The 23163-nt window shown below is 35.9% G+C and overlaps 1 protein-coding gene across 1 annotated transcript; it reads right to left on the bottom strand.

Annotated features, from left to right (window-relative positions):
• Window positions 1–3369: 3369 nt before the first annotated feature.
• Window positions 3370–21588, bottom strand: LOC123557225 (DBH-like monooxygenase protein 1 homolog). The gene is made up of 11 exons (XM_053524205.1): window positions 21566–21588; window positions 20819–21008; window positions 17043–17175; window positions 15265–15366; window positions 12963–13139; window positions 11746–11915; window positions 10739–10982; window positions 9962–10058; window positions 8135–8298; window positions 7669–7673; window positions 3370–3727 (listed from the first exon to the last, which is right to left on the bottom strand). Exons 1-11 carry the CDS (start codon window positions 21586–21588, stop codon window positions 3392–3394), a joined length of 1641 nt encoding a protein of 546 aa, XP_053380180.1. The 3' UTR covers window positions 3370–3391.
• Between the last annotated feature and the right edge of the window lie 1575 nt (window positions 21589–23163).

Consider the following 23163-nt stretch of genomic DNA (forward strand, 5'->3'; position numbering starts at 1 on the left):
GCTAAAGAAAAGAGAAACATAGCATGAAAGTAAAGTATCAATAAATTGATCAATATTTTAGCCGTGCCATGAGAAAACCAACATAGTGGGTTTGCGACCAGCATGGATCCAGACCAGCCTACGCATCCGCGCAGTTTGGTCAGGATCCATGCTGTTCGCTTTTAAAGACTATTGGAATTGGAGAAACTGTTAGCGAACAGCATGGATCCTGACCAGACTGCGCGGATGCGAATAATGTCACAAACCCACTATGTTGGTTTTCTCATGGCGCGGCTCATTTATTATTTTCAACCATATTTGAGCACTTGTAAGTTTTATATAATGAGACATAACATTGCTCAAATATTGTTTAAAATAATCAATGCATACAGTTCAGCTTCAAGTCTAGATATTTCATTCTTTTTATAATTTATAATAAACGAGGGCTACATATTGCCAATTTAAATCTTAGATATGTCCTTAATAAACTTGATCAGATAAGATGTCATTTAGGTTCAAATAAGTGCACAGACGTTTTGAGCTTATGTGAGACCTTTCAGACACCAGAGATAAATGACAGCTATCTCAAAATAAGTAATAATACTTGTAAAAGGAAAGACAGGAGTCTGCTATTGTTTTGCTTGGTTGTGTTCAAGGTGTCCAAGGGTGAATGTATGCTTAAGAAATAATAAGTTCCCAAACGTGGTTTATCGTAGAATAACCCGTGTTTTGAGTTCTTATGCGTAAGAATATAACGATGGCCGTAGGCCTGAGTGATATATTGTTTCGCATAAGAACGAAAAACTCAGGTTATTCTACGATAAATCACACTTTGGAACTTGTTATTTCGATTCTAACACGACATACTAGTATCAACAGTGTTAGAAAAATGGTAACTACTTTTTACGACCGTGCTACGCACCTGGATCGGATGACGTCATTGCGCGCGAGTGGTTAATTGCAAGATAACCCGAGACATGTATGTAGGGTATTCGTTGGTCGTGTTAGAATAATATATATAGCCAATAAAGTACCATATATACGTCGTGCTGATCTAGAACATCGAGATTGAATCAATCTGTTTTCAGGTAAATTATGATAATTCTAAACCATTGCTTACAATGTTTGTATGTAGACCTCCGGATTTCTGTCTACTGTATGACAGATTTATATCTTAGAATTACAGGTAATTTGGACACCTTTTTTATTCAAAACTCGTAAATGATACATGAGATAGACATTCTATGTATCAGTAAAATACAGATTTTTTTTCAGTAGACGTTTGCGACAGTCCTAACCGAACAAATTCTGTCACTGGTATTTTACGAAATTCTATTGAAATATTTCACCAGCATTTATACACAACTTTTATAAATTGAAATTGCCAGTGATATATTTTCCATCGCTTGGATGTCTGACAGAATAATACTCGGGATTATAGTGCAAACGTTTTACCTCTGGACAGTCATAGTTGACGATTCCGTTTCTGGTTTCAGATTCGTGTGTGATTAACCTGCTACCTGACCTTCAGCAATCAAACTGCCCACTGCCCATCTGATGAACTGAATAACTTGATCAAGTCAGGGATGTCCTTACAGACCTCCGTCTTACTTCTTAAGTCTGCTTGTTGAAGGGAAATTATAAATGTTGCCTTTTAAAGTCAGGACACGTTTTGTTGGAAAGACAACGAGCACAATAATTATAGATTTCATATTTTAAAACTTAGTTTGGCCGAATTGTTTGAAGCAGATCAAATAGTGTTTTTAAGGACACTATAAAATTTGCCAAATTGATAACGTTTAATAACGCCCCCTATATGTTTTAGTCCAGTAGAGGAGAATTTTGGTGTGTAGATCGAGCTAAAGTCCAATTTCATGTTATTTTTTCTTGAACAGTAAAGACAATATATTTTGTCTGTAACCGATAGACAGAGTTTGAAACCTTATAAATTATGCAGAAATTATAATGACATTGTACGATTTCACAAAAGGGCAAACTTTTCCCCTGCGTATTTACTATCATATGACGACTTTTTTTTACTTCATCTGATCTAGTGTAGTTAAATTCTTTATGCGAGGAAGCCATCCGGCGGGCTTAAGAAAGGTCTGTGGTTCTATTCAGGTGACCGCCTGTTATGAACTAGTGCACGGAAGGGCACCAGGGGTCTTCCTCCACCATCAAGAGCTGGAAAGTGACCATATATCCTATAATTTAGTCGGTGTAACGTTAAACCCAACAAAAAGGAAAAATGACCTAGGGTAATCCTCTTGATTTGGCAGTTTCTCAAATATTATCATCAGCTATTCCATTTATTTATATTTCATAGCGACGTTACCAGCGATAGCGATTACTATTTATTTATATTTCACAGATAGTGATTTCTATTTTATTAAGAAATAATTTATAGCAAAACCGTGTTTTAAATCTATTTATACACGATGGGTGGTTATACGCCCGGCGTAATAATTTCACGAGGGCGGAGCGATTTCTATTTATTTATATTTCACAGCGACGTTATAAGCGATAGCGATTTCTATTTAAGAAATAATTTATAGCAAAACCGTGTTTTAAAACTATTAATATACGATGGGCGGTTATACGTCCGGCATAATATTTTCACGAGGGCGGAGCGATGATTAATTTATACTTCACAGCGATGTTGATTAATAAGAACTGAGAGCCAGTGTTCTTAATTACCAGATATCATCACATATACCAAAAATCACCACTGTCATTAATCACCAATGCCAGTGATCACTGTTACCAGTTTTTCATTATCACTGTAAGTAAGCACTACTGCCACTGATAACCAATGCTAATAATCACCATTACTAGTGATCATCACCACTGCCAGTATTCGTCACTGCCATTGATCACCACCAAAGCCAGTGATCACCATTGCCAGTAATCACCATTGCATATAAACACCACTGCCAGTGATTATTAAGATTACATTGTTTCCGACAGAGCAATACATATATACACTATATGCTGTGATTTTGCTTTTGACATTTTCAGATTTAACGTTAACAGATGCTAAACATAAAACAAAAGCAAAAATAAAAAAAAAATATATTTTACTAGAGAATCAAGAAAAAAAAACTATACAATTTAGGTAACGAAATGTTCTTCAAATTATCAAATGCAAAGAAATTGCACATAACAATGACAATATTAACGTCCCTTTTCTGATGATGAAACAATGCTTATATAGTATATCTTTATTGAAACACATTTAATCATATGGCTTCGCCAAAACTTATTTTACTGAATTCAAACTAGACAGTCAATGCTAATTAGTAATTACATATACCCTTGGCGCCAATAAAAAAAACAAACTCAAATTAAGTCTTGCATCCGCCGTAAAAACAGTTGAGCCGGCAAGTTAGAAGTGTCATAGAATAAGCACGGACTAAAATACTAGACATATGAGTGAAAATAATATCATTGCGTATAAAGGTTTAGCGGTCCTGCCGCCGTTAATATCGTCATACTGCTCCCTCAAAAGTTCCACGTCACATGAATCAAGTCGAGCGTACCACGCTATCCTTTCTAGTGCATCTGTTCCTTGTCTAGCAGAAAAAGATCTGAGATATTTGCCAACGTCTCCAGAGAAACATGGATGCTTCTTCAGCTCTTTCACATAATCGAAGCATTCCTGGCGACACTTGCCAGGATCACATAGCTCGTTCACTGATGTGATAATTTTGAGTGTTTCGGGATCACTAGAGAAAATAATCGAGTAAACCTATTAAATACTTAACCATGGTATTAAGTTAATGTTTAAATGCAACTTACATGAAAAAAAAAATAATTATGCTAATATATATAATTTTACTTTTTTATTTATACGAACAGTCTATATATCTAGCGAACATATTTGCATTTTGGTCTCGCAGACATTCTTTAAATATACTGTATGCAGTAGTAGACCTAATTTGATATTGGCCAAACTTGCTATTACTATATTCACATTCATTTTTTAATAAAAGCATAGTTAAAAGGGTATTAACGCTGCCCCAGGAAACTTACTTCAGGTTGAACATTTTACGTGTTTCACACCCACGAACAACATCCTGGTACCTAAATTCACAGTAGCTCAAACTCTTCCATGAAACGCACTCTGAAATGGCAATTCGAAACCATCAAATGGTCATATTTGCACAACAATATCTTTAAGATTCAAGACCATGACGTTACCTTGTGATACATACTGTGTAAGCATGAAGAAATATTGAAAATGCGGCAATAAAACATGTGACAAACGGATATGAAATGCATACGTTCTTATCAGTTGTAAATTTCTTTGTGTCAATCTAAATTTGAGTTCTCATTTAAAAAAGGTGAATGAAGAATTTGAATACGATGCTACGCTTTGAATTTGAAAAATACTCTTGTGTCATGGTTTTCGGCGATGATTATGAAGAATCATATTAACGGCAATAACCAATATTTTCAGGCATGTTCTAATCTCTGGCCTGGCCTGGCCTGGCCCGCTGAGCCAAATTTTCGACTTGGCCGGGCCAGGCCAGATTTTATTGTACATATAGAAATGAATGGCATAAAATCTAAATATACAATTACAGTAGCAGGCAGTATTAACCTGTATTGTTTACTTGCTGCAGGTCAAACAGAATGAGAAGCCAGTCCTCCGGAGAATCATTAATTAGCCATCATTCATCTTATTTGAAATAGGGATTTGCACTGAAGAAAATGGTGTAACTAAATGATAACTACTGGTTTTTTCTTTAATCAAATTATTTAAAGTCAGCTACATGTATAACACTTGGTTTTAAAACTAATGGATAATTTCATTAATAAGTTAACCTGCTGCAATATAGCTGAATATTTACATGCAGTGAATGCATCACTTTGGGAATTGTAATTACAGGTTGTGTCCCTACTATCCTTAGCTGACCTCTTAACTGTTCAGTTGAACTTTTAATGTGTGTTTGGTTTAAATCAAGCTGATGTTCAATAATGGATGAGTAATAAAAATAATATTCACCGTGGAGCCTCTTATAAGTGGTCAGGGTGTTGGCATTTTAGATTATTTGATAGTTTTCTAACACAAAAATTAATTAGCATCTAAGTTATCCTTTCACTTCTTGTGATAACGCCATGAGAGCTGAAAAGCTCCCCCACCCCACTACCGGCGCCGGCATTTGTCTGTTCATCTGTCTATCCAGAAGGAAGTTATGGTTTTCACTTAGTCTCTAAGTGTCCCTTCACAACTCCCTCCCATCTTTGTTGCAGTTATTAAAGTTTTTTTGAGATGAGTCCTGTTTTATATTTTTACTTTGACAGTTTTTACTTTTACTTGACTGTGTTCCTCAGTATTGTTTCTTACTTATCAAGACTTCATCCACAACACATCCCCAATAACTGCCATTCAGAGTCTTTTCATCTTTTCATCTTTGTGGCCTATCTTCATTGCCAATGGAGAACTTATTTGTTATTGCAAATTATGAAAAGAGAAGTAGTGATTGATATGTGAAGCAACCTAATCTTTATTCTTGATTAGTATATGCATGTAAATGATTTTTAGTTTGTAATATGTTATATATTACAAAAATATTTATCATTGTGTTTATGTTATTTCTAATTGATATATTTAAATGCTAAAAGATGCTCTTGAGCCTGTTTTATAAACATTTGCAGGATTTTTTTTCCACATACTTAGAACAATATAAAAGTAGTCTTACAAAAAATATTCAGTATGTATATAACCCAAACTACAAAATTTATTTATCACTTCCACACATCATATTATCCCAGATCCCGGAACGGGGATAACAGTTGTTGTCCGTAATATATTGACAGATGGCACTCATTAATCTTCGCCAATATTTTCGGGCGTTTTCTTAATTTTACACCATATTTGTAACCTGAAAATATCTAAATTGGCCAAAGTAACCTGCATAGTTTATCAATGGCACAGTGGCGTAGTGATAAGTTCTCCGACTTTCACGCACGTTACCATGGGTTCGATTTCAATTCAGACTGTTTTCATTAATTCGATATAATGTCATTTTATCGATACTGTTTTTATTCTTACAACATTTTATCAAATATATCTAACACTCTTGGTAATAAATTGTACGTAGAAGAAGGTCAAAAAACTTGTGTTTTTCTTTCAATAAATGAACAATAAATCACGATAAGTGTGCCAGTTTTCCTGCATTCTAAGTTTACAGATGAAATTAAAAAATCAAAGGCCTGAATGGCCTGAGTCGGCTAATGACTGATGTACTGACAGTATAGTCTACCAGTTTCAGTTTGTTTTTAGTTTTTTTTCTCTTAAAATTTCATAACACAGCTCGATATTTACCCAAAATATTATATCCGGATACGATTACACTTTTCTCCAGTTTGAACAATATATTTTACAAATTGTGATGATACGAAGACATTTAGCAGCAATTGGCAGTATCTGACATTGAAGTTTACGGTTAAATTACCTCTTATTTAAATCTTTTCATAAAAAAGTTGTTTCATTTCGCCAAACATAGACGATCTACTTTCGATTTCAAAAACTACAAGAAAATACAATTTAATGTTTCGCCGATTTGTTTATTTCTCGAAAAATAAGAATTAAAATCATTTTTAATATCTGTAGTAACTAAACAAACCAGTAAGAGCTTCTTCTTCCGATAATTTATCCGTTTACTGACTGCAAAATTCATGTGTGTGTGTAGAAACCCACGCAAAGTTTATAGAAATCATACGATGCGTGTATACGTTCAATGTGGGAGAATTAAGGCTGATCGGGATCGGCTATGTTACCTAACGCATCCAGATGATTCAGATTTTGTTTTTAAAAAAGCATTGTGTGCATTTCTGTAATTTTATATACGTTTAGAAATTATAAGACATGCGTATTTGCATTATTTCTATACGTAATTTACGCTAATACGCATCTTATCTGGAGCCCTGTGGAACTATTTTTTGTCTTTCGCTGGATGTTACGCAAGCTTTGTAAGCCTGCGCAATTCATAAAATGCACATTTATGCTTAATGAGTTACATTCGAGTATTGCACAATTACAAGTCATAAATATGACAGATTACATCGTATATAGGTCATAGCAAAGGGAATTCACGCAACTTAATTTCATTCTTGCAGTGAACTGTTTGAAGTTTGAGAAATCTAATGGAACTACATCGCTTCACTGTGTTATTTGGTTCATTTAGACTTAGAGAATCGCTGGATAGCAAGGACTCGTCAAAACGATTACATCGTTTAGCCGACTCAAAAAATGAAAATGGTCAAACAGGTTTCTCGAACTCGCATCCCCGAGATTAGTAGCTGAACATTTTGTCAGCACAACTATAATCTGCATATACGACCTGGTAATAAAGAAATCTTTATATTTCATTTGGTTTATATCTTTATTTCAGTTTTGGCACCGAAAATTTATTTACTGAAGCATACGGAATATTCTGGAGTGGCAGTTTAAAAGTTTCGGACAATACTAAATAATCCTCAATAGATAAAAAAATTACATGCAGATAGGTTTAATATTCAGTTGACACCAGTTGAGAGTGAACTGAGGTGGAGATCCCCTGATAATAGTCATAACATTTAATCCAGGCATCACCTTTAAATTTAACTTAATAGTTTTGTTAGCTACAGGCTTATTCCCAGGTGTATAATTTTGCCGAGTAGGAATTCAAAATGTATTTATACAATGTCTGAAATATCCAAACATATTCTTTAATACACAAATTCAAAAGTCAGATTTTAAAGATGCTGTAGAAATCACTTTCACCTTTAACAAAATTGAAATCTATGGCCTGGCCTGGCCTGGCCCGGCCCAGTCGAAAATTGGGCTCATCGGGCCAGGCCAGGCCAGAGATTAGAACATGCCATATTTTCATTATTTCAAGAAACGGTGAGCCAAGGAGTCAGTTCTTAGTTATATACATTATCCGGAAAAAAGTTTATCCGAACTCAATTGAGATGATTAAAGGTGACACAGATTATCTGCCAGTTACCGCCGAAACTGCAGAGCATAATAATAATTACACCAAATTGAATCTAAAAGTAGTTAGTAAGTCTATATTCGGCTCGACTCCTTTCGGAATTTGCAAAAAGTATTACACATGCTTAGACTTTAAATGAAAATTGAACATGCGAAACGAAATTAACTTACGACCCGTCCTCATATTTTCTTCCGGATAGTATGTGAAGAAAGCTAGACACATTTCGTCAGACGTTGCGTCCCCAAAATTAGTCGTCCTCTTCCTTGTTTCAGAGGAAAATATACACGTGGTCTTCAGCTCATCGCCCGGATGTACCATAACAGGATCCCTGTGGCTGAAACAATTGTGTGCTGTTTTTTTAACATAAAGTAATGCTTCATTCAGTAAAATAACATTTATTAAAACAATTCTGGACTTTAGATCTCGTACCTAAATATGATAAAGTTATACTAAAATAGAATCCTGGCCTTTGGTAGTGTTGGTTTATGAGACGGTCTATTTATTACAAATGGGAAAGCCACACCACTGGTTTGCAGATGGTTGATTAAGTGTCCATCCGCTTCTGGTATAACGGCAGATATATGAGCCGCGCCATGAGAAAACAAACATAGTGGCTTTGCGACCAGCATGGATCCAGACCAGCCTGCGCTTCCGCGCAGTCTGGTCAGAATCCATGCTGTTCGCTTTCAAAGCCTATTTCAGTTAGAGAAACCATAAGCGAACAGCGGAAGCGCAGGCTGGTCTGGATCCATGCTGGTTGATTTTTATACACAAGTGTCCGTCCGCCTCTGGTATAACGACAGATATACACAACGCTTGAAAGAGCACTTCTTGTGTTTCATTAACATTTAAAGCATAGAATTTGTCACTTTGTCTCCTTGATATCCTTGTGTATCTCGTCATTATGAATTAACAGTTTTAGTTTAACTGTTCGAAGAATAAGAAGAGCTGCTTCGTCCAATCGTCGGCGGATATGTCCATTGAGTTTTGTATATATAACCATGTAATCTAGAGTCTCAGTTACCAATTTTTGGGAATGGATATATACTTCACACACTTTTTCACTGCGATGATCAGACATGCACTGTACAGGTTCCATAACTCTGTTTTGCATTTTTACGATGTTATGCCTTAATTCCGGCTTATTTTTTCTTAAGCTAGTATCTTTTAACACACTGATAAGATTAGATTGAAACTTCACATATTTGTTCACTGCTATACTCTGACATGCAATGCATAGGTTCCGTAACTCCATTTCGATTATTATGAAATTATGCCCTTTCTTCGACCACGAAATTTTGGTTAGGTTTTGATCTAAGCTGATACCACAGTACCCATTGATATAATGAGTATGGATTCAGACATCAAACACTTGTTCACTGTGAAGATCTGCCATGCAGTACACAGGTTCCATAGCTCTGTTTAGCATTTTGTTTTATAAAATTATCAATCTTTTTTACTTTTGTATTATTTCATTAACTTTTTTCAATGACAAGGCTTTTGAATATTCGAGCGTTGGTTTCATGCGAAAAAGTGTCCAATCAACGATTGCATTAGGTCCTGTATTATGTGAAAAGCAATGTTAGGATTCCATTTTGCAACATATAAATAATGCATAATGCGAATGAATTGTTGTTGTTGTTTTTGTTGTTGTTGTTGTTGTTGTTTTTTGTTGCTCAACATACATATTACCAGAGTATTTTGTCACATAAGTCTGCCTAGAGAATGCATTCTAACACAAATATTAAGCATATATATGACCTGATAGACCTTCTGCCATGTTTTTGATATATGTTGTAAAAGCTCGTCAATATATAAAAATCTATATATACTTCTTGTTTCTTTGACATGAGTTACATACCGTTTTGAACACTATTCATTAATTCACAAAAATATTAGAACAATACAGCTTACGTTACTTTATAACGGTTAAAAACACTGAAATACTTAATTACACATACATAAAACGATAACGAACATAGTGAAGAATGACTTACATATGTGAAACTGGTGTATTGTAGTCATACACCTTGTCCTGCGCAAGGTACCTCGCAAACGAGGAGTTTCTGCGCAGCTCTGTGAATTGTGCTGTCCCTATACGATATAAAACAAAATTAGTTATTTTTATTCCAAATAATAAAAAAAGAAAGAGGCCCGTATTTTTTTTTGCAGCCAACACCACATTTGTCGTAACGACTCTTTTTTTCTGTCGATTTTAAGCGAACGGGACCGATTGACTTAGATACACCTGTATGCCATTTATTTACGGACTCATTTCACGAACTCGAACAGACGATGTCGATGCAGAACTGGCGAACATTCACGGAAAATGCCGATACACACACCTGCGCAGCTAATACAAGTAACTTTTATTCTAAAATGACTCGTTTTGATTTCCAGTTAAACAATTTGGAAATCAAGGTCTGTATATTCTGCGATAAACAACGGTTCACGCGCGGACCGGTAAGAGAGCATTATGACGTCAATTATGCCGTCAAATGTCCGCATGACGTCCGATACATTACTCCTCAGGTAAATGAAGTCCAGCATAATATTCATTAAAATATTTCAATGAGCATGTCAGAATGAAAACAATCAAGGCCTTCTTGTGATTTATCGTCTAATTTACCACGGTCCATCGTTCAGATGCTTCAGTATTTAACCACTCGGGCTATCGCCCTCGTGGTTCAATTCCTACGCTTCCGAACTCTGAACCGTGGTAAATCAGACGATAAACCACTCGAATGCCTTGATTATTTGCTAAATAAACTTACCAAGTAAATGCATGTGGTTGTTGACCTGGGACACGTAAATTGGGCCATCCATTATTTGTGACAAGCAACTTCCGCCACAAGAACCGGAAGCCGAGTAGTAACTCTCTCCTGGTGGAATGTCAAGGCTAAACTGACCAGTCATCAGAAATCCAGCGTTGTTTGGGCGGAGATTTGGGGTCAGGTAAAACGTCATTCCTGAACTGTCTTTATAGTCTGGAATCTCTTGCGGGTTGTTCCAATGATGCTACAAGCGAGAAAATATAATTAATGCTAGTTAATGCTGCAATTTACATATAACTGAAGTAACAGGACTGCCTATAAAAAAAATCTTGTACATGGTGAGAAGCCCAAAAGTTTGTGCTAATACATGAGTCCCAGATTCTGTGTGTAACATAATAATTTAGAACAACATTATAAAGTTGATATAATTAAACCAATTTTGCCGTCTAGCAAGTTACTTAAGTGTCGTGAGACTTTGAAGCAATGTACGAAAACACGAAGTATAGATCTACAAATGATCTATATTATTTCTGTGTGTCCAGTGTTTAAGCACGCTAACTTGGAATCACTCGCCAGTGAGTGCTTCGGGTCCAGACTTACTAGAACTAAGGTTTTGTTCTGTGAGGGAGCCATCCAGTAGCAGCACGGAGAGGGTCGGTGGTTCTGCACCAGTGCCAGCCTATCCTAGAAATAATGTTGAGTAGGGCGCCTGGTGTTTTCCTTTACTATCTAAAACCAGATCTAGAAAGTCTTAATGTGATAAGATTAGACTGTATGCATCTTAAAATATTATTCCAATTAAAAACAATCATGCTAAATTGAAAGTCTAGCATGGCTTGAAAGGAAGGAAGTAAAGCGTTGTATATTCTGAGATAAACAACGGTTGACCCGGAGACCGGGAAAAGAACTTTATGACGTCAACCATGACGTCCGGTTTATTACTACCTTGACGAATGAAGTTCAATATTATTTTTACCATAGATTATTTAACAAATGAAAATATCCACCTGCATCACACCATATTTCAGCCCTTTATTTGCCCCTATGAGAAACCCCATATTCCTGTCTAAGCAGTTTCCAGTCCCACCAGCGCCCCAAGCTGCGATGAGCTCCCGACATCCACCCATCGTTCCTCCACACTCCACAGGTTCATTTAAAGCTCTAGGGGCTTTGTCAGCTATATAAAATATAACTACGTTTCAATTCACTTTCATCGAATGTTTAACATATATGAGCCGTGCCATGGGAAAACCAACATAGTGGGTGTGCGACCAGCATGGATCCAGACCAGCCTGCGCATCCGCGCAGTCTGGTCAGGCTCCATGCTGTTCGCTTTTAAAGCCTATTGGAATTGGAGAAACTGTTAGCGAACAGCATGGATCCTGACCAGACTGCGCGGATGCGCAGGCTGGTCTGGATCCATGCTGGTCGCACACCCACTATGTTGGTTTTCCCATGGCACGGCTCATATGCTTTGGACAAAATTTATAGTTTAATCAATGCCTTATGTTTTTACCGATACAAAGTTTTCACTTTAACATAAACTTTAAGGCTTACTATGGGACAATTATAAATTCTATGTCAGGTTTTGAGTCACACACGTGGAATTGTTGCCCATTTTCCTCATCATAGACGACTGAATCTGAAAAAGTTGGCACTCACAACCTGCGGTAAAAGTGCTCTTATTTTGAACCTACACAAACTGTATAGATCTAGTCCTGCAAACATTCTCTTGAAATGCTTAAATGAAATAATATAATGTGTAAATGAGTAACAGACCTAAACAAACACAGTTCTACTGAATTTAAAAAAAAAAGGTTTAAACACTACAACGAAAATACATTTGAGTTATATCACATGACTTTGACCTCCGTCACAACCAAACACCAGTGTGAGATGCACGAATCGGTATCGAGTGGTATCACAGAAATTTGACTCAACAAATAGATGATGGCTTACCTCTGTCACAACCAAACACCAGTGTGAGATGCACGAATCGGTATCAAATGATATCACATAAACTTGACTGAACCAATAGATGATATCTTATCCCTGTCACAACCGAACACCAGTGTGTGGTGCACGAATCGGTATCGAGTGATATCACTTGAATTTGACTTAACCAATAGATGTTATCTTAACTCCGTCACAAGCAAACACCACTTTCAGATGCATATCGAGTGATATCACATGATTTTGACTTAAACAAAATATATTATCTTACCCCCGTCACAACCGAACGCCAGTGTGTGATGCATGACCTCCTTATTGTCTATGTACGGGTTAGTGGCCACGAGGTGGTACTCCTTGTCCATGGGGAGCTCGAACGTGATGCATATATAAGTTGTCTCTTTCGCTGGCACGGGAGTCTCGGGGAATCGAACCGTGAAGTTAAATGTGTCTATAAGATAATAGTCATTGCAATTATATGTGAGCAGCGCCGTGAGAAAACCAACATAGTGGCTTTGCGGCCAGCATGGATCCAGACCAACCTGCGCATCCGCGCAGTCTGGTCAGGATCCATGCTGTTAGCTAACGGTTTCTCTAATTGCAATAGGCTTTGAAAATGAACAGTATCGATCCTGACCAGACTGCGCGGACGCGCAGGCTGGTCTGGATCCATGCTGGTCGCAAAGCAACTATGTTGGTTTTCTCATGGCGCGGCTCATGTTACAATTATATCACGACCAATAATTTAATGCGCTCATTTAATCGAGAAAGTCTTTGTTATGACAGTTACTAAATGAATAAAACTGTGAAAAAGTGAAGCAGAAGGTAGGGCACTACTTTAGATTGATGTAGAGCACTATAGACCGTATTCCTGATAGCTGATTGAATTTCATTTATTTTGAAACAAAAAAAATATATTTTAATACAAATTTGTATTCTTATTAATTTGCATCTTATTCCGGAATTTAAAAAGAGTTTTATATGATTATATATATTATTTTTACAAGACTTTACAAATTGTAAGTACTCTGTGTTGTTATGGTGTATTCACTTAACTGACAATAACATATAATTCAATTAAAAAAGAAGAACTAACATTATCTGTATAATGCTTATTTCATAATGTTGTCTTGGTTGACAGAAGAAAACATTTTCCTCAGCTAATACAGTTAAAAAAATCATTAATATCTTGATAAAATGGATTTTAAGTTTTCCTACATCATCTTCCGAATAGGATGGTAACGTATTTAGAAGCCACATTACTTGACCAACATGTAAATACAACAGGGTTATTATAACAAAAGCTTGATCTGGGGTGCAGTATTCGGCTCGAGTGGATTTTTGCCAGATCGGATCTGCGCGCAAGCATATTTATGAAAATAGTCCGGCAGCATACAATACGGAAGGTACAATACGGAATTTAAAAGGTACAATACGGAATTTTTGTCTGCCTGTTCATATTTGATTCTGAAATACAAGCCGATCTTTTTACACAGTTTATATAGGTATATAATAAATTTTATTATTGCAGTAATTTAAAAACTTGATAGTAATTGGCTCTTTTTGTCTTAATAGATAACTGATACAAACAGAAACAAATGTGAAATGGTAACGTAACAAGTGTAATGTAAATGACTAATTGGTTACTCCATCAATGGTTTTTAACGTTACATTTTCATATACTAGTAATACAGTTTACACATTTAATAATTTATTCATTAAAATCGTTTTACCAAATACTAGTATAAAAAGGTAACATATCAAAACTCCGTTACGGAGAAATGACTACCTCACCAGCTTACAGATATGGCAACACTTTTCTTGTGTGAAAAGCTTTCAAGAAATAAATATTTAAAACTAAATAATCGTTTAAACTATAACTGAACTTCAAAATTAAAGAAATTATATAATTATGTAGTTTGTATTTTGTGGTAACGTAGAAAAACAGCATTACGAACAAACGCCATGATCATGATGATGTCCAAATGCAAGAAAAAGCAAACATGCTCCACAGACAAATATAGTGTAGAAAATACCTTATAGGGAATAGATGGGTTGTTTATCAGTGGCCTATAGTCAACTATTAACCCCACAGTTGCTCATAGGAAAGAACTTTTTCCACATAAATCTTTTGGACTATGTCATCATATATTCAATGTTTATTCGGTTTAAGGTCACTTGAACTTCACCGATCCGGGTTCTGAATCACACATTGAATGCATAACTATTTGATATGGCTTCAAGAAGGTCAGTGGTATGGCGGAAAATGGAATATGAATACAGCTGTTGATCTCCGCACAAGTGTAAGGATCGTTGTTTATATTTACAATAAATCCTGTCTGTAAAGACCAGTCTTGGGAGAGACAAAAAATCGTTTTAATTGGTTGGTGGTCTTTATCCACAGGTATAGATACACTGTAGATGTTGAAGCAGAAACAAAACCAGCGGTCTTTAAAGTCAGGCAATCTGTTCAGAGGTGGGCTTTAGATAAGGTTTGACTGTACTGTCTTGACAAAGCAAATAAAGAATTGCTCTTTTTAACGCTTCAGAAATTTCGCTAATATAAAGTGAGTAACCTGGTTCATTTATGGCGTCACACTGGAAAGTTCCGGAGTCCTCGCAGTTGACAAAAGAAGGTTTACCCCCACATTGCGGACTTTCAAACGGTTCGCATATACCTGTAAAACAATAAATATGTTTGCAATTATTAAAAAAAATGAGTCGCCAAATAAAAGATAGCATATAGATTATCTTTTTACAAAACGTTTCTGGTTGAATAAACAAATACAGTAACTACAATTGTGTAGATATAATAAGAGTAAGTATCTCCATCCATTTCTGATTGTTCTTACTTTAACCGAACTCAGCAAGAACGGTCAAATTTTTTAACCAACATTTCGCTTTCCAAATTCTGACTTACATGTTGTTTGCATGTGCAAGATTTGCAAACAAGTGTAAATTTTTTACCAGCGGAAAGCAAGTACCTCCTCATGTGAACCAAAATGAACCCCTTGCAAAATTCGGTTTTGACGCTTAGATCGACAGATCGCGGGTCGTCAGTTCGATCTGCAGGAGAAATTTTGCTCTCCGTGACTACTGATAAAAGGCATTGTGTCAGAAATCATTCGACCTCAAAGTTCTGACTCTGACTCATATTGGGGAATTAGCAGCTTCTTGCGAACAGTAGGTACAACAAAAACAGGAAAAACGGCGCCAAACAAAACGAAAACAAACAAAAGGACGTTTATTTCGCCTAGTACATGTAAGTAAGACCTGGTGCAAATGACGTTTGCTGCTGCAAAAATATTGCACTGGGTGCATTTTTGCGCCGTGTGATTTAAAAATACAAAAACACCAGACAGACAGGTAAGAATTATTTTAGGAGAGATGAATTCTAATGCTTAAAGATTGAAAAGAAAATGAACTGTACAAAAAAAAAACAACACGAATATTGAAATATTACAACCAAAATTATTAGTATATAAATTAGTTATAAATATAGTAAGAAGTTTGAAGTCGTGTAAAAAAATCTAAACAAGAGCTGTCTCCATAGGATGACATATGCCCCCGATGGCACTTTGAATGAGTAGTTATGGCCGATGTTAGAGTTTAGGACCTTTGACCTACGGAGCTGGGTCCTGCGCGCGACACGTCGTCTTACTGAGTCACACATTCATGCGTAGTTATTTTAAAATCCATGCATGAATGACAAAGATATGGACCAGACACGCCCATCAATGCACTATCATGAAAAATGACCTTTAACGTCTAAGTGTGACCTTGACCTTTGAGCTACGGACCTGGGTCTTGCGCGTGACACGTCGTCTTACTGTGGTACACATTCATGCCAAGTTATTTGAAAATCCATCCATCGATGACAAAGATATGGACCGGACACGCCCGTCAATGCACTATCCTTTAATGTCTAGGTGTGACCTTGACCTTTGAGCTACGGACCTGGGTCTTGCGCGCGACACGTCGTCTTACTGTGGTACACATTCATGCCAAGTTATTTGAAAATCCATCCATCGATGACAAAGATATGGACCGGACACGCCCATCAATGCACTATCCTTTAATGTCTAAGTGTGACCTTGACCTTTGAGCTACGGACCTGGGTCTTGCGCGCGACACGTCGTCTTACTGTGGTACACATTCATGCCAAGTTATTTGAAAATCCATCAATCGATGACAAAGATATGGACCGGACACGAAAATTGCGGACAGACTGACAGACTGACAGACCGACAGACTGACAGACCGACAGACGGACAGACGGTTCAAAAACTATATGCCTCCCTTCGGGGGCATAAAAAGAATAAATTAGTGAATCAATTAGTCCCAGTTGAGTTACCTGGATGAGACAGTCCAGTTGTGTATTTTGGGCTCGAGCCTGGAGTCCAGCTGCAGTCTGGGTCACCTAGTTCCTCGCCATTTGTTTTACCATCACCGTCGGAATCCTTGTTACAAATAACGGCGTCCCAAACCTATGTTACCATATTATGATTTGAAAGATATATGAGTAGCACTGTGCATACATATCTGTTAAACATTTAAAATAAATGTACATATCTGTGTATTTTCAAGTGATGTAATATATACTGACGAGACTTGAATAAAAGAACACTCTAAAGCATAAATCTTGCATAATGTCATAAGATTACTTAACAACATCGTGTTATGTACAGTTTAATAACCTTCTAACGCAAGTCAGCTCCTTTTTAGGCCACACTATTTACATTTTACACACATTTAGGAAAATATTTTCAAAATGACAGACAAAACAAAAAATAAACAAAAAACAAATAGTTCATTTATATATTTCTGTTTACTTCAATCCACAGGCCCATTTTGAAATGATCGCATATACAAAATAATAAAGAAATATGTAAATCTTTCTTATTTTATTTTAAATTATCTTCTTACTTGTTCTTAGCAAGTACCTGACTGGCCTGAGAATTTATATTTTGTTGATGAAACATACCAAGTAACTTCATTAAACACAAGTCTTTAATAGAGTTTATCAGCTATACAATGTAACCGGCATTAACTGAGTTTAAGATTAGTACATTGTGCATTAAGCAATTTTCTGTTTTTAGAATTGTCAGTGTTAAGTTTTGGAATAGCGTTAGCAGTAGCTTACAACACCCAAACATAAGTCAAATGCGAAAGACAAAGCAATTCAGACGTTTTGTCACTTGTCATATTGTCACCTAGTTCAACCACAACCAGGTTAGTGATTTTAGTTAATTGACAGTGTAATATACAGAAGCTCAAGCGTGCCAGGTCTGAAAGACCCATACAGGGGACTCTTGTCTGGAGGAACGTTTGTAACTTAAATTTAAAGACTTTAATTTGGTACCCACGACTCTAGGTTTCATCGCCTTACCACAGTACTTCTGTACCACTTCGTCCGCCATTTTAAAGACAAATATATAGTGCTTTTTATCGACCTAGCGGATAGTCCACTGCGTTACTGTGCAGGATATATAGTAGATTCGGCAACCTGATTTCTTATTAGTGGTCATCTACCTTGCACTGTAACCAATGTAGCGTTAGTTACGGAATTAAACAATTATGTTGCTCTACCTATTTTGCTCGTTCTTTGAGATTACCATTATTATTATTATTATTATTTTATAACACATTTATATAGCACTCTTTTCATATAAAAATTCCTTCAAAAGTGCTTTACACAAAAACATTTATATAATGTTCAATACAAAATGGCACTTGAACTATTATAGAAGAACTTAAAATTACATGACGGTAATAAGATACCAAGCATTTTAAATTTGAAGGTAGGCAGATCAAAACATGAAACAAAAATACAATATCATAAAACATTAACTGACCTCTCAAAGACACAGGTCAGAGCAGAATAGAACAGAAGATATCTTACATTTTGAACAGACAGAATTAAACGGTATGATGTCTGCGAAATGCATCACAGCATGCAAACCGTCCCGGATGATTGGGTCAATCCCCACCTAAACGGCCCGGAGAACATCCATGATACATCCCACAGAAAAAAAAACCCGCTAACATTATTCTGTCACACTGAGTTCTTAATTAAAGTAATTAATTGGCCGGCAAAGTACCTACATTATAAATAAGGTAATCAGTGAGATGTTAGTTCCCAAATAATTGTATGAAATAATGCGTCTTCTGCATAGTCACAGATTAACTCCGCCCCACCAGGTCGAATAAAATGCACAATAGCTAGTAGTGTAAAAATATGAAGTCGTGATCAAATAATCCATGCAACCAAGTCATGTATATCAATTTTTAATATCTGTATTTTGATTTTCCATGTTACTGCTTTCGAAATAACCAGCTATCAGAGATTTACAGTATCTTCACGATCATTGTCCATATGATATAGTTTTCAAAATATCAAGCTATCAGAGATACTAATTATATGTTATTTGCAGTAGGTTTGTAATGTTGATATTGTTGCTGGTTTTCGTATTATAAAACGTTGTATTTCTACTGGTGTCCAGTATGCATGGTTTTATGAAGCCTTCTGATTTTATCAATATAATTAAATGATACGTTGGCGATAATGGTATGGGAAAGTGCCCAGGGCGCATTTAATAAAACTTGCACTGTTTACAATTTTTTCTGTTTGGTCAATGGATTGATTAAATCAGGTAATTGAAGCACTAAGACATATAAATGAATTTAACAGATGGCTAGACTGATATACCGAAACTTGTCAATGAGTTTAGGTTGTAGGCTGTGCTATGAACGCCTTATCTTTTGCATATGCTTTAACCCTTACCCTGCTAAATTTCTATAAATAAAATGAAATTGTCCATCTTTCAATTTGGACAGTACCAGTAAGTGTTAAAAAGGGTGCTAACCAAAAAGACACTGACTGAATGGCGAACAGTGCAGACCATGATCAGACTGCACGGATGTGCAGGCTGATCTTGGTCTGCACTGGTCGCAAAGGCAGAATCACTTGCCGCCAGCAGGCTAAGGGCTAACTGCGTTATTTTAATATTAAAGGCACTGAGGTCAGATTTTGGTTAAAAAATATCTTTCTTTAAAATTGAAGTTTGGTCAAACTATGAACATTAGTCCATGAGTTTTTGTTCTAAACTATCTTAAGCAAGATCAGGAAAAAATGCCCGAGTCGGGAATCGAACCCAGGTGCCGCGTCAATTAAAATTTCCCCGTGGTATTAACCAATAAGTACTTAACGGTTCTTAAATTTTATACAAAGCTTTATAACGAAGGCAGTTTACCTCTAGTACTCTGTTACAAACTTTTTTTAATTTTGAATAGAAAAATTAGTAAAAACAACTCAGTCTTATGTGTTTCCTTAACTTATAATCTGTCAGTAACTAAGTTTCAATGCCTTCTTTAAGTGAAAGTTCTTAAGAAGTACAGAAACAACTTTCTGAAATCTAACAAAAATCTGTTTTTGTTGTACGGAGGTCAGTGCCTTTAAAGGTTGATCCGAAATCAATACAACTTACTTTATACTTTATAGATGATAAAGTACGGTGTATGAAGTTCGATAATAAAACACTCTTTGATTTTGTTTTGTTTTCTGTGCGGATCACTTTTTATTGTTCTTTCCATTCTTTTCGATGCTTCAAGGGGCTCGTATGCTTCTGCACACTTAAGAAATCCAAATAGGGCGGTACTAAGGGTAAATTTACATGATGATGTTATCCCTAAATCAGCATGCCGCAAGTTCGAGCCCGTCTTAAGCCACGGTTGTTCCACTCATCATGTTACAGCAGTGCTGTTTTATCTGTGGAAACTATTACAATATTCTTCTAACAAATTTCAGATCCGACTAAAATAAATGAGCCGCACCATGAGAAAACCAACATAGTGCATTTGCGACCAGCATGGATCCAGACCAGCATGCGCATCCGCGCAGTCTGGTCAGGATCCATGCTGTTCGCTTTCAAAGTCTGTTGCAATTAGAGAAACCGTTAGCGAACAGCATGGATCCTGACCAGAATGCGCGGAAGCGCAGGCTGGTCTGGATCCATGCTGGTCGCAAAAGCAATATGTTGGTTTTCTCATGGTGCGGCTGAAATTAGTATTTGAACGTTTTCTGTATACATTAAACAGAGTGTTGAACTTGTATCACGTGACTAAACTTACCAGATTATTGTTCTTGAAATCCACACCAAAGATGTTTTTTGTTCCAGCTCCTCTCTGATTCTCATGCCCGACCCCTTCCCACGTGTGTCCACTTATACACGGGTGTGGTACGTTCTTTCCGTTCGGTAAACTTTCTTGGAAGTACGGATAGCACGTGCATAACAATGCCAACGCGTACAAAACCAATACCCTAGGGAGTGAGATATATAATCCATAAGCATAGTCCGAAAAAAATAAGATATTATAGAAATAAAAACGTTTTTGGAAGTATTATACCTAAGCCATGCATGGCGTTTTGAAACAAGAATATATATGAGTTAGTCTAAAATTATGCACAAGACCATGCTGCGAAGTACTCCCGAATACAGCAAATTAAAGCCATATTTTCTGCGCAGGCTGGTCTGGATCCATGCTGGTCGCAAATGCAACTATGTTGGTTTTCTCATGGCGCGACTCATTTCATCTTTATTTAATTTAAGGGCTAGTAACTAACACAGATGTTTCATACTTCGACACGCAGATAGACTAAAATTTAACTTTGCAGCGAATCTTAAAATTAAACATAAAAAAATATTTAATCGTATATGTTTTTACTTTTCTTCCAGAATAAGTTAGCAGAAATTTTTCGTTATGCAATTATATCTATTATTGTTATTATTATTATTATTATTTTCATTATAATGATTATGTAATTAGATAATTGATAAATAATTGAGACTAAATTAGATATAAAAATAAAGAACGTACCTGATTAAGAAATAAGTCTCCATTTTAAACTGCTGTCCACGGCCGTAGTAAAAATGCGACCCATAATTTAACCGGACAGCTGGGCTGAATGCTTGATCGAGCTTTTTCAAATATTTTCTTTTCTGACTGCTTTACATAACCATAAAATACTGATCGCTATAGGGTTTAATTGGTTAACAGACATACTCCGTAAACCTGAGGCCAAAATGTTGATTTTGTAAAGTTTACGGGGTTAAAAACGTACAGTCAAATATCTCTGACGGTAAAATGTGCTTATAATGCAAAATAGGCTGGTTCCTTATTCTTAATTCCTTTCTCAAATAAGGAATAAGGAACTAATTCCTTCTTCTGTGTTCGGTGAATACTTTGTAAAAGCAATGGGGAAGTTATCCTTACTCGCGGTTAAATGTTTCACAGTAAAAATGAACATCTTAAATCATAACACGACGAAGTAAGACCGAAAAAAAAGGAATAAGGAATCCTATTCCCTTTTTCAAAAGATAAATAAGGAATTAAAAAAATCCGAAACTCTTCTAAAATTGCAAAGAGATGTTTTTTATTCTAGATACCGAAAGTGTATGTCTTTTAATATACATACAAATGTTCGAAAACTCATAATGTAGATGCGAAATCTATTTATGTCCTGTAATTCATTACGATTAACAAAATAACGGGTGAAAATGTGACATTTATAATGAATAAGTAATAAAATCACAAAGTCGAATAAGGAATAAGGAACTGGTTCCCTCTTTCTTTTCCAGAAGTCGAATAAGGAATAGAACAAAAAGAAATCAAAATACTTGAAATGCAGGAAAACCTCCTCAAAAAGTAGGTAAACATCACCGACATGAAATGTTTAAATATGTTAGCGATATTTTCCACGATTTAAGAGAGTATGCCTCAGAATTTCGCTACTTTTTAAAAGTGCAATTAAGTGAAAATGTCAAAATTTTGCACTATGTTGGTTTTCTCATTGGGCGGCCCAAATGTTTTGTATATGTAAGTGGTATTTTCCAACGATTTTAGAGAGTATGCCTCAAAGTAGAGGTATAAAGTTCGAATAAGAAACTGGACTTAAATTTGATGGAATTGTTCAATAAGAAATAAGGAACCGCTTCTGTATTCCTTTTTCAAATTTCGAATAAGGAATAGAACACATAAAAAATGAAAATACTTGAAATGCGATAAAATCCTTTCAAAAAATAAGAAGATCTATACATTGCCGTCGTAAAATGTTTAAGATATAGAAGCGGCATTTTCAGTGGATATGAGAGAGTATGCCTCAATACAGAGGTACAAAGTTCGAATAAGTTCGGAAAAAACATATGAAAGTTGCTATAATATGGCATAGATTCCGATTTCACTTTTCCTTTTAAATGTTATTCATTTTTACTGTGGACAAGGTAACATCATTTGAGTTTCATGTTCCGATAATTAATTGGACAGCTTACCATAAGTGTTCGCGACTTCAGGTATTACTCACAGGGTTACTGTCATAGCAACTATTCAACTGATAAAACAATGTCTTTCTGTTTCGTTTAATCATTTCCTTTAATCATTGACTGAGTAGTTTAGTAAAGATAAATCGTGTCTTGGTA

The sequence above is a fragment of the Mercenaria mercenaria genome, chromosome 15 (genome assembly GCF_021730395.1).
Source record: "Mercenaria mercenaria strain notata chromosome 15, MADL_Memer_1, whole genome shotgun sequence".
Classification (NCBI taxonomy): Eukaryota; Metazoa; Mollusca; class Bivalvia; order Venerida; family Veneridae; genus Mercenaria; species Mercenaria mercenaria.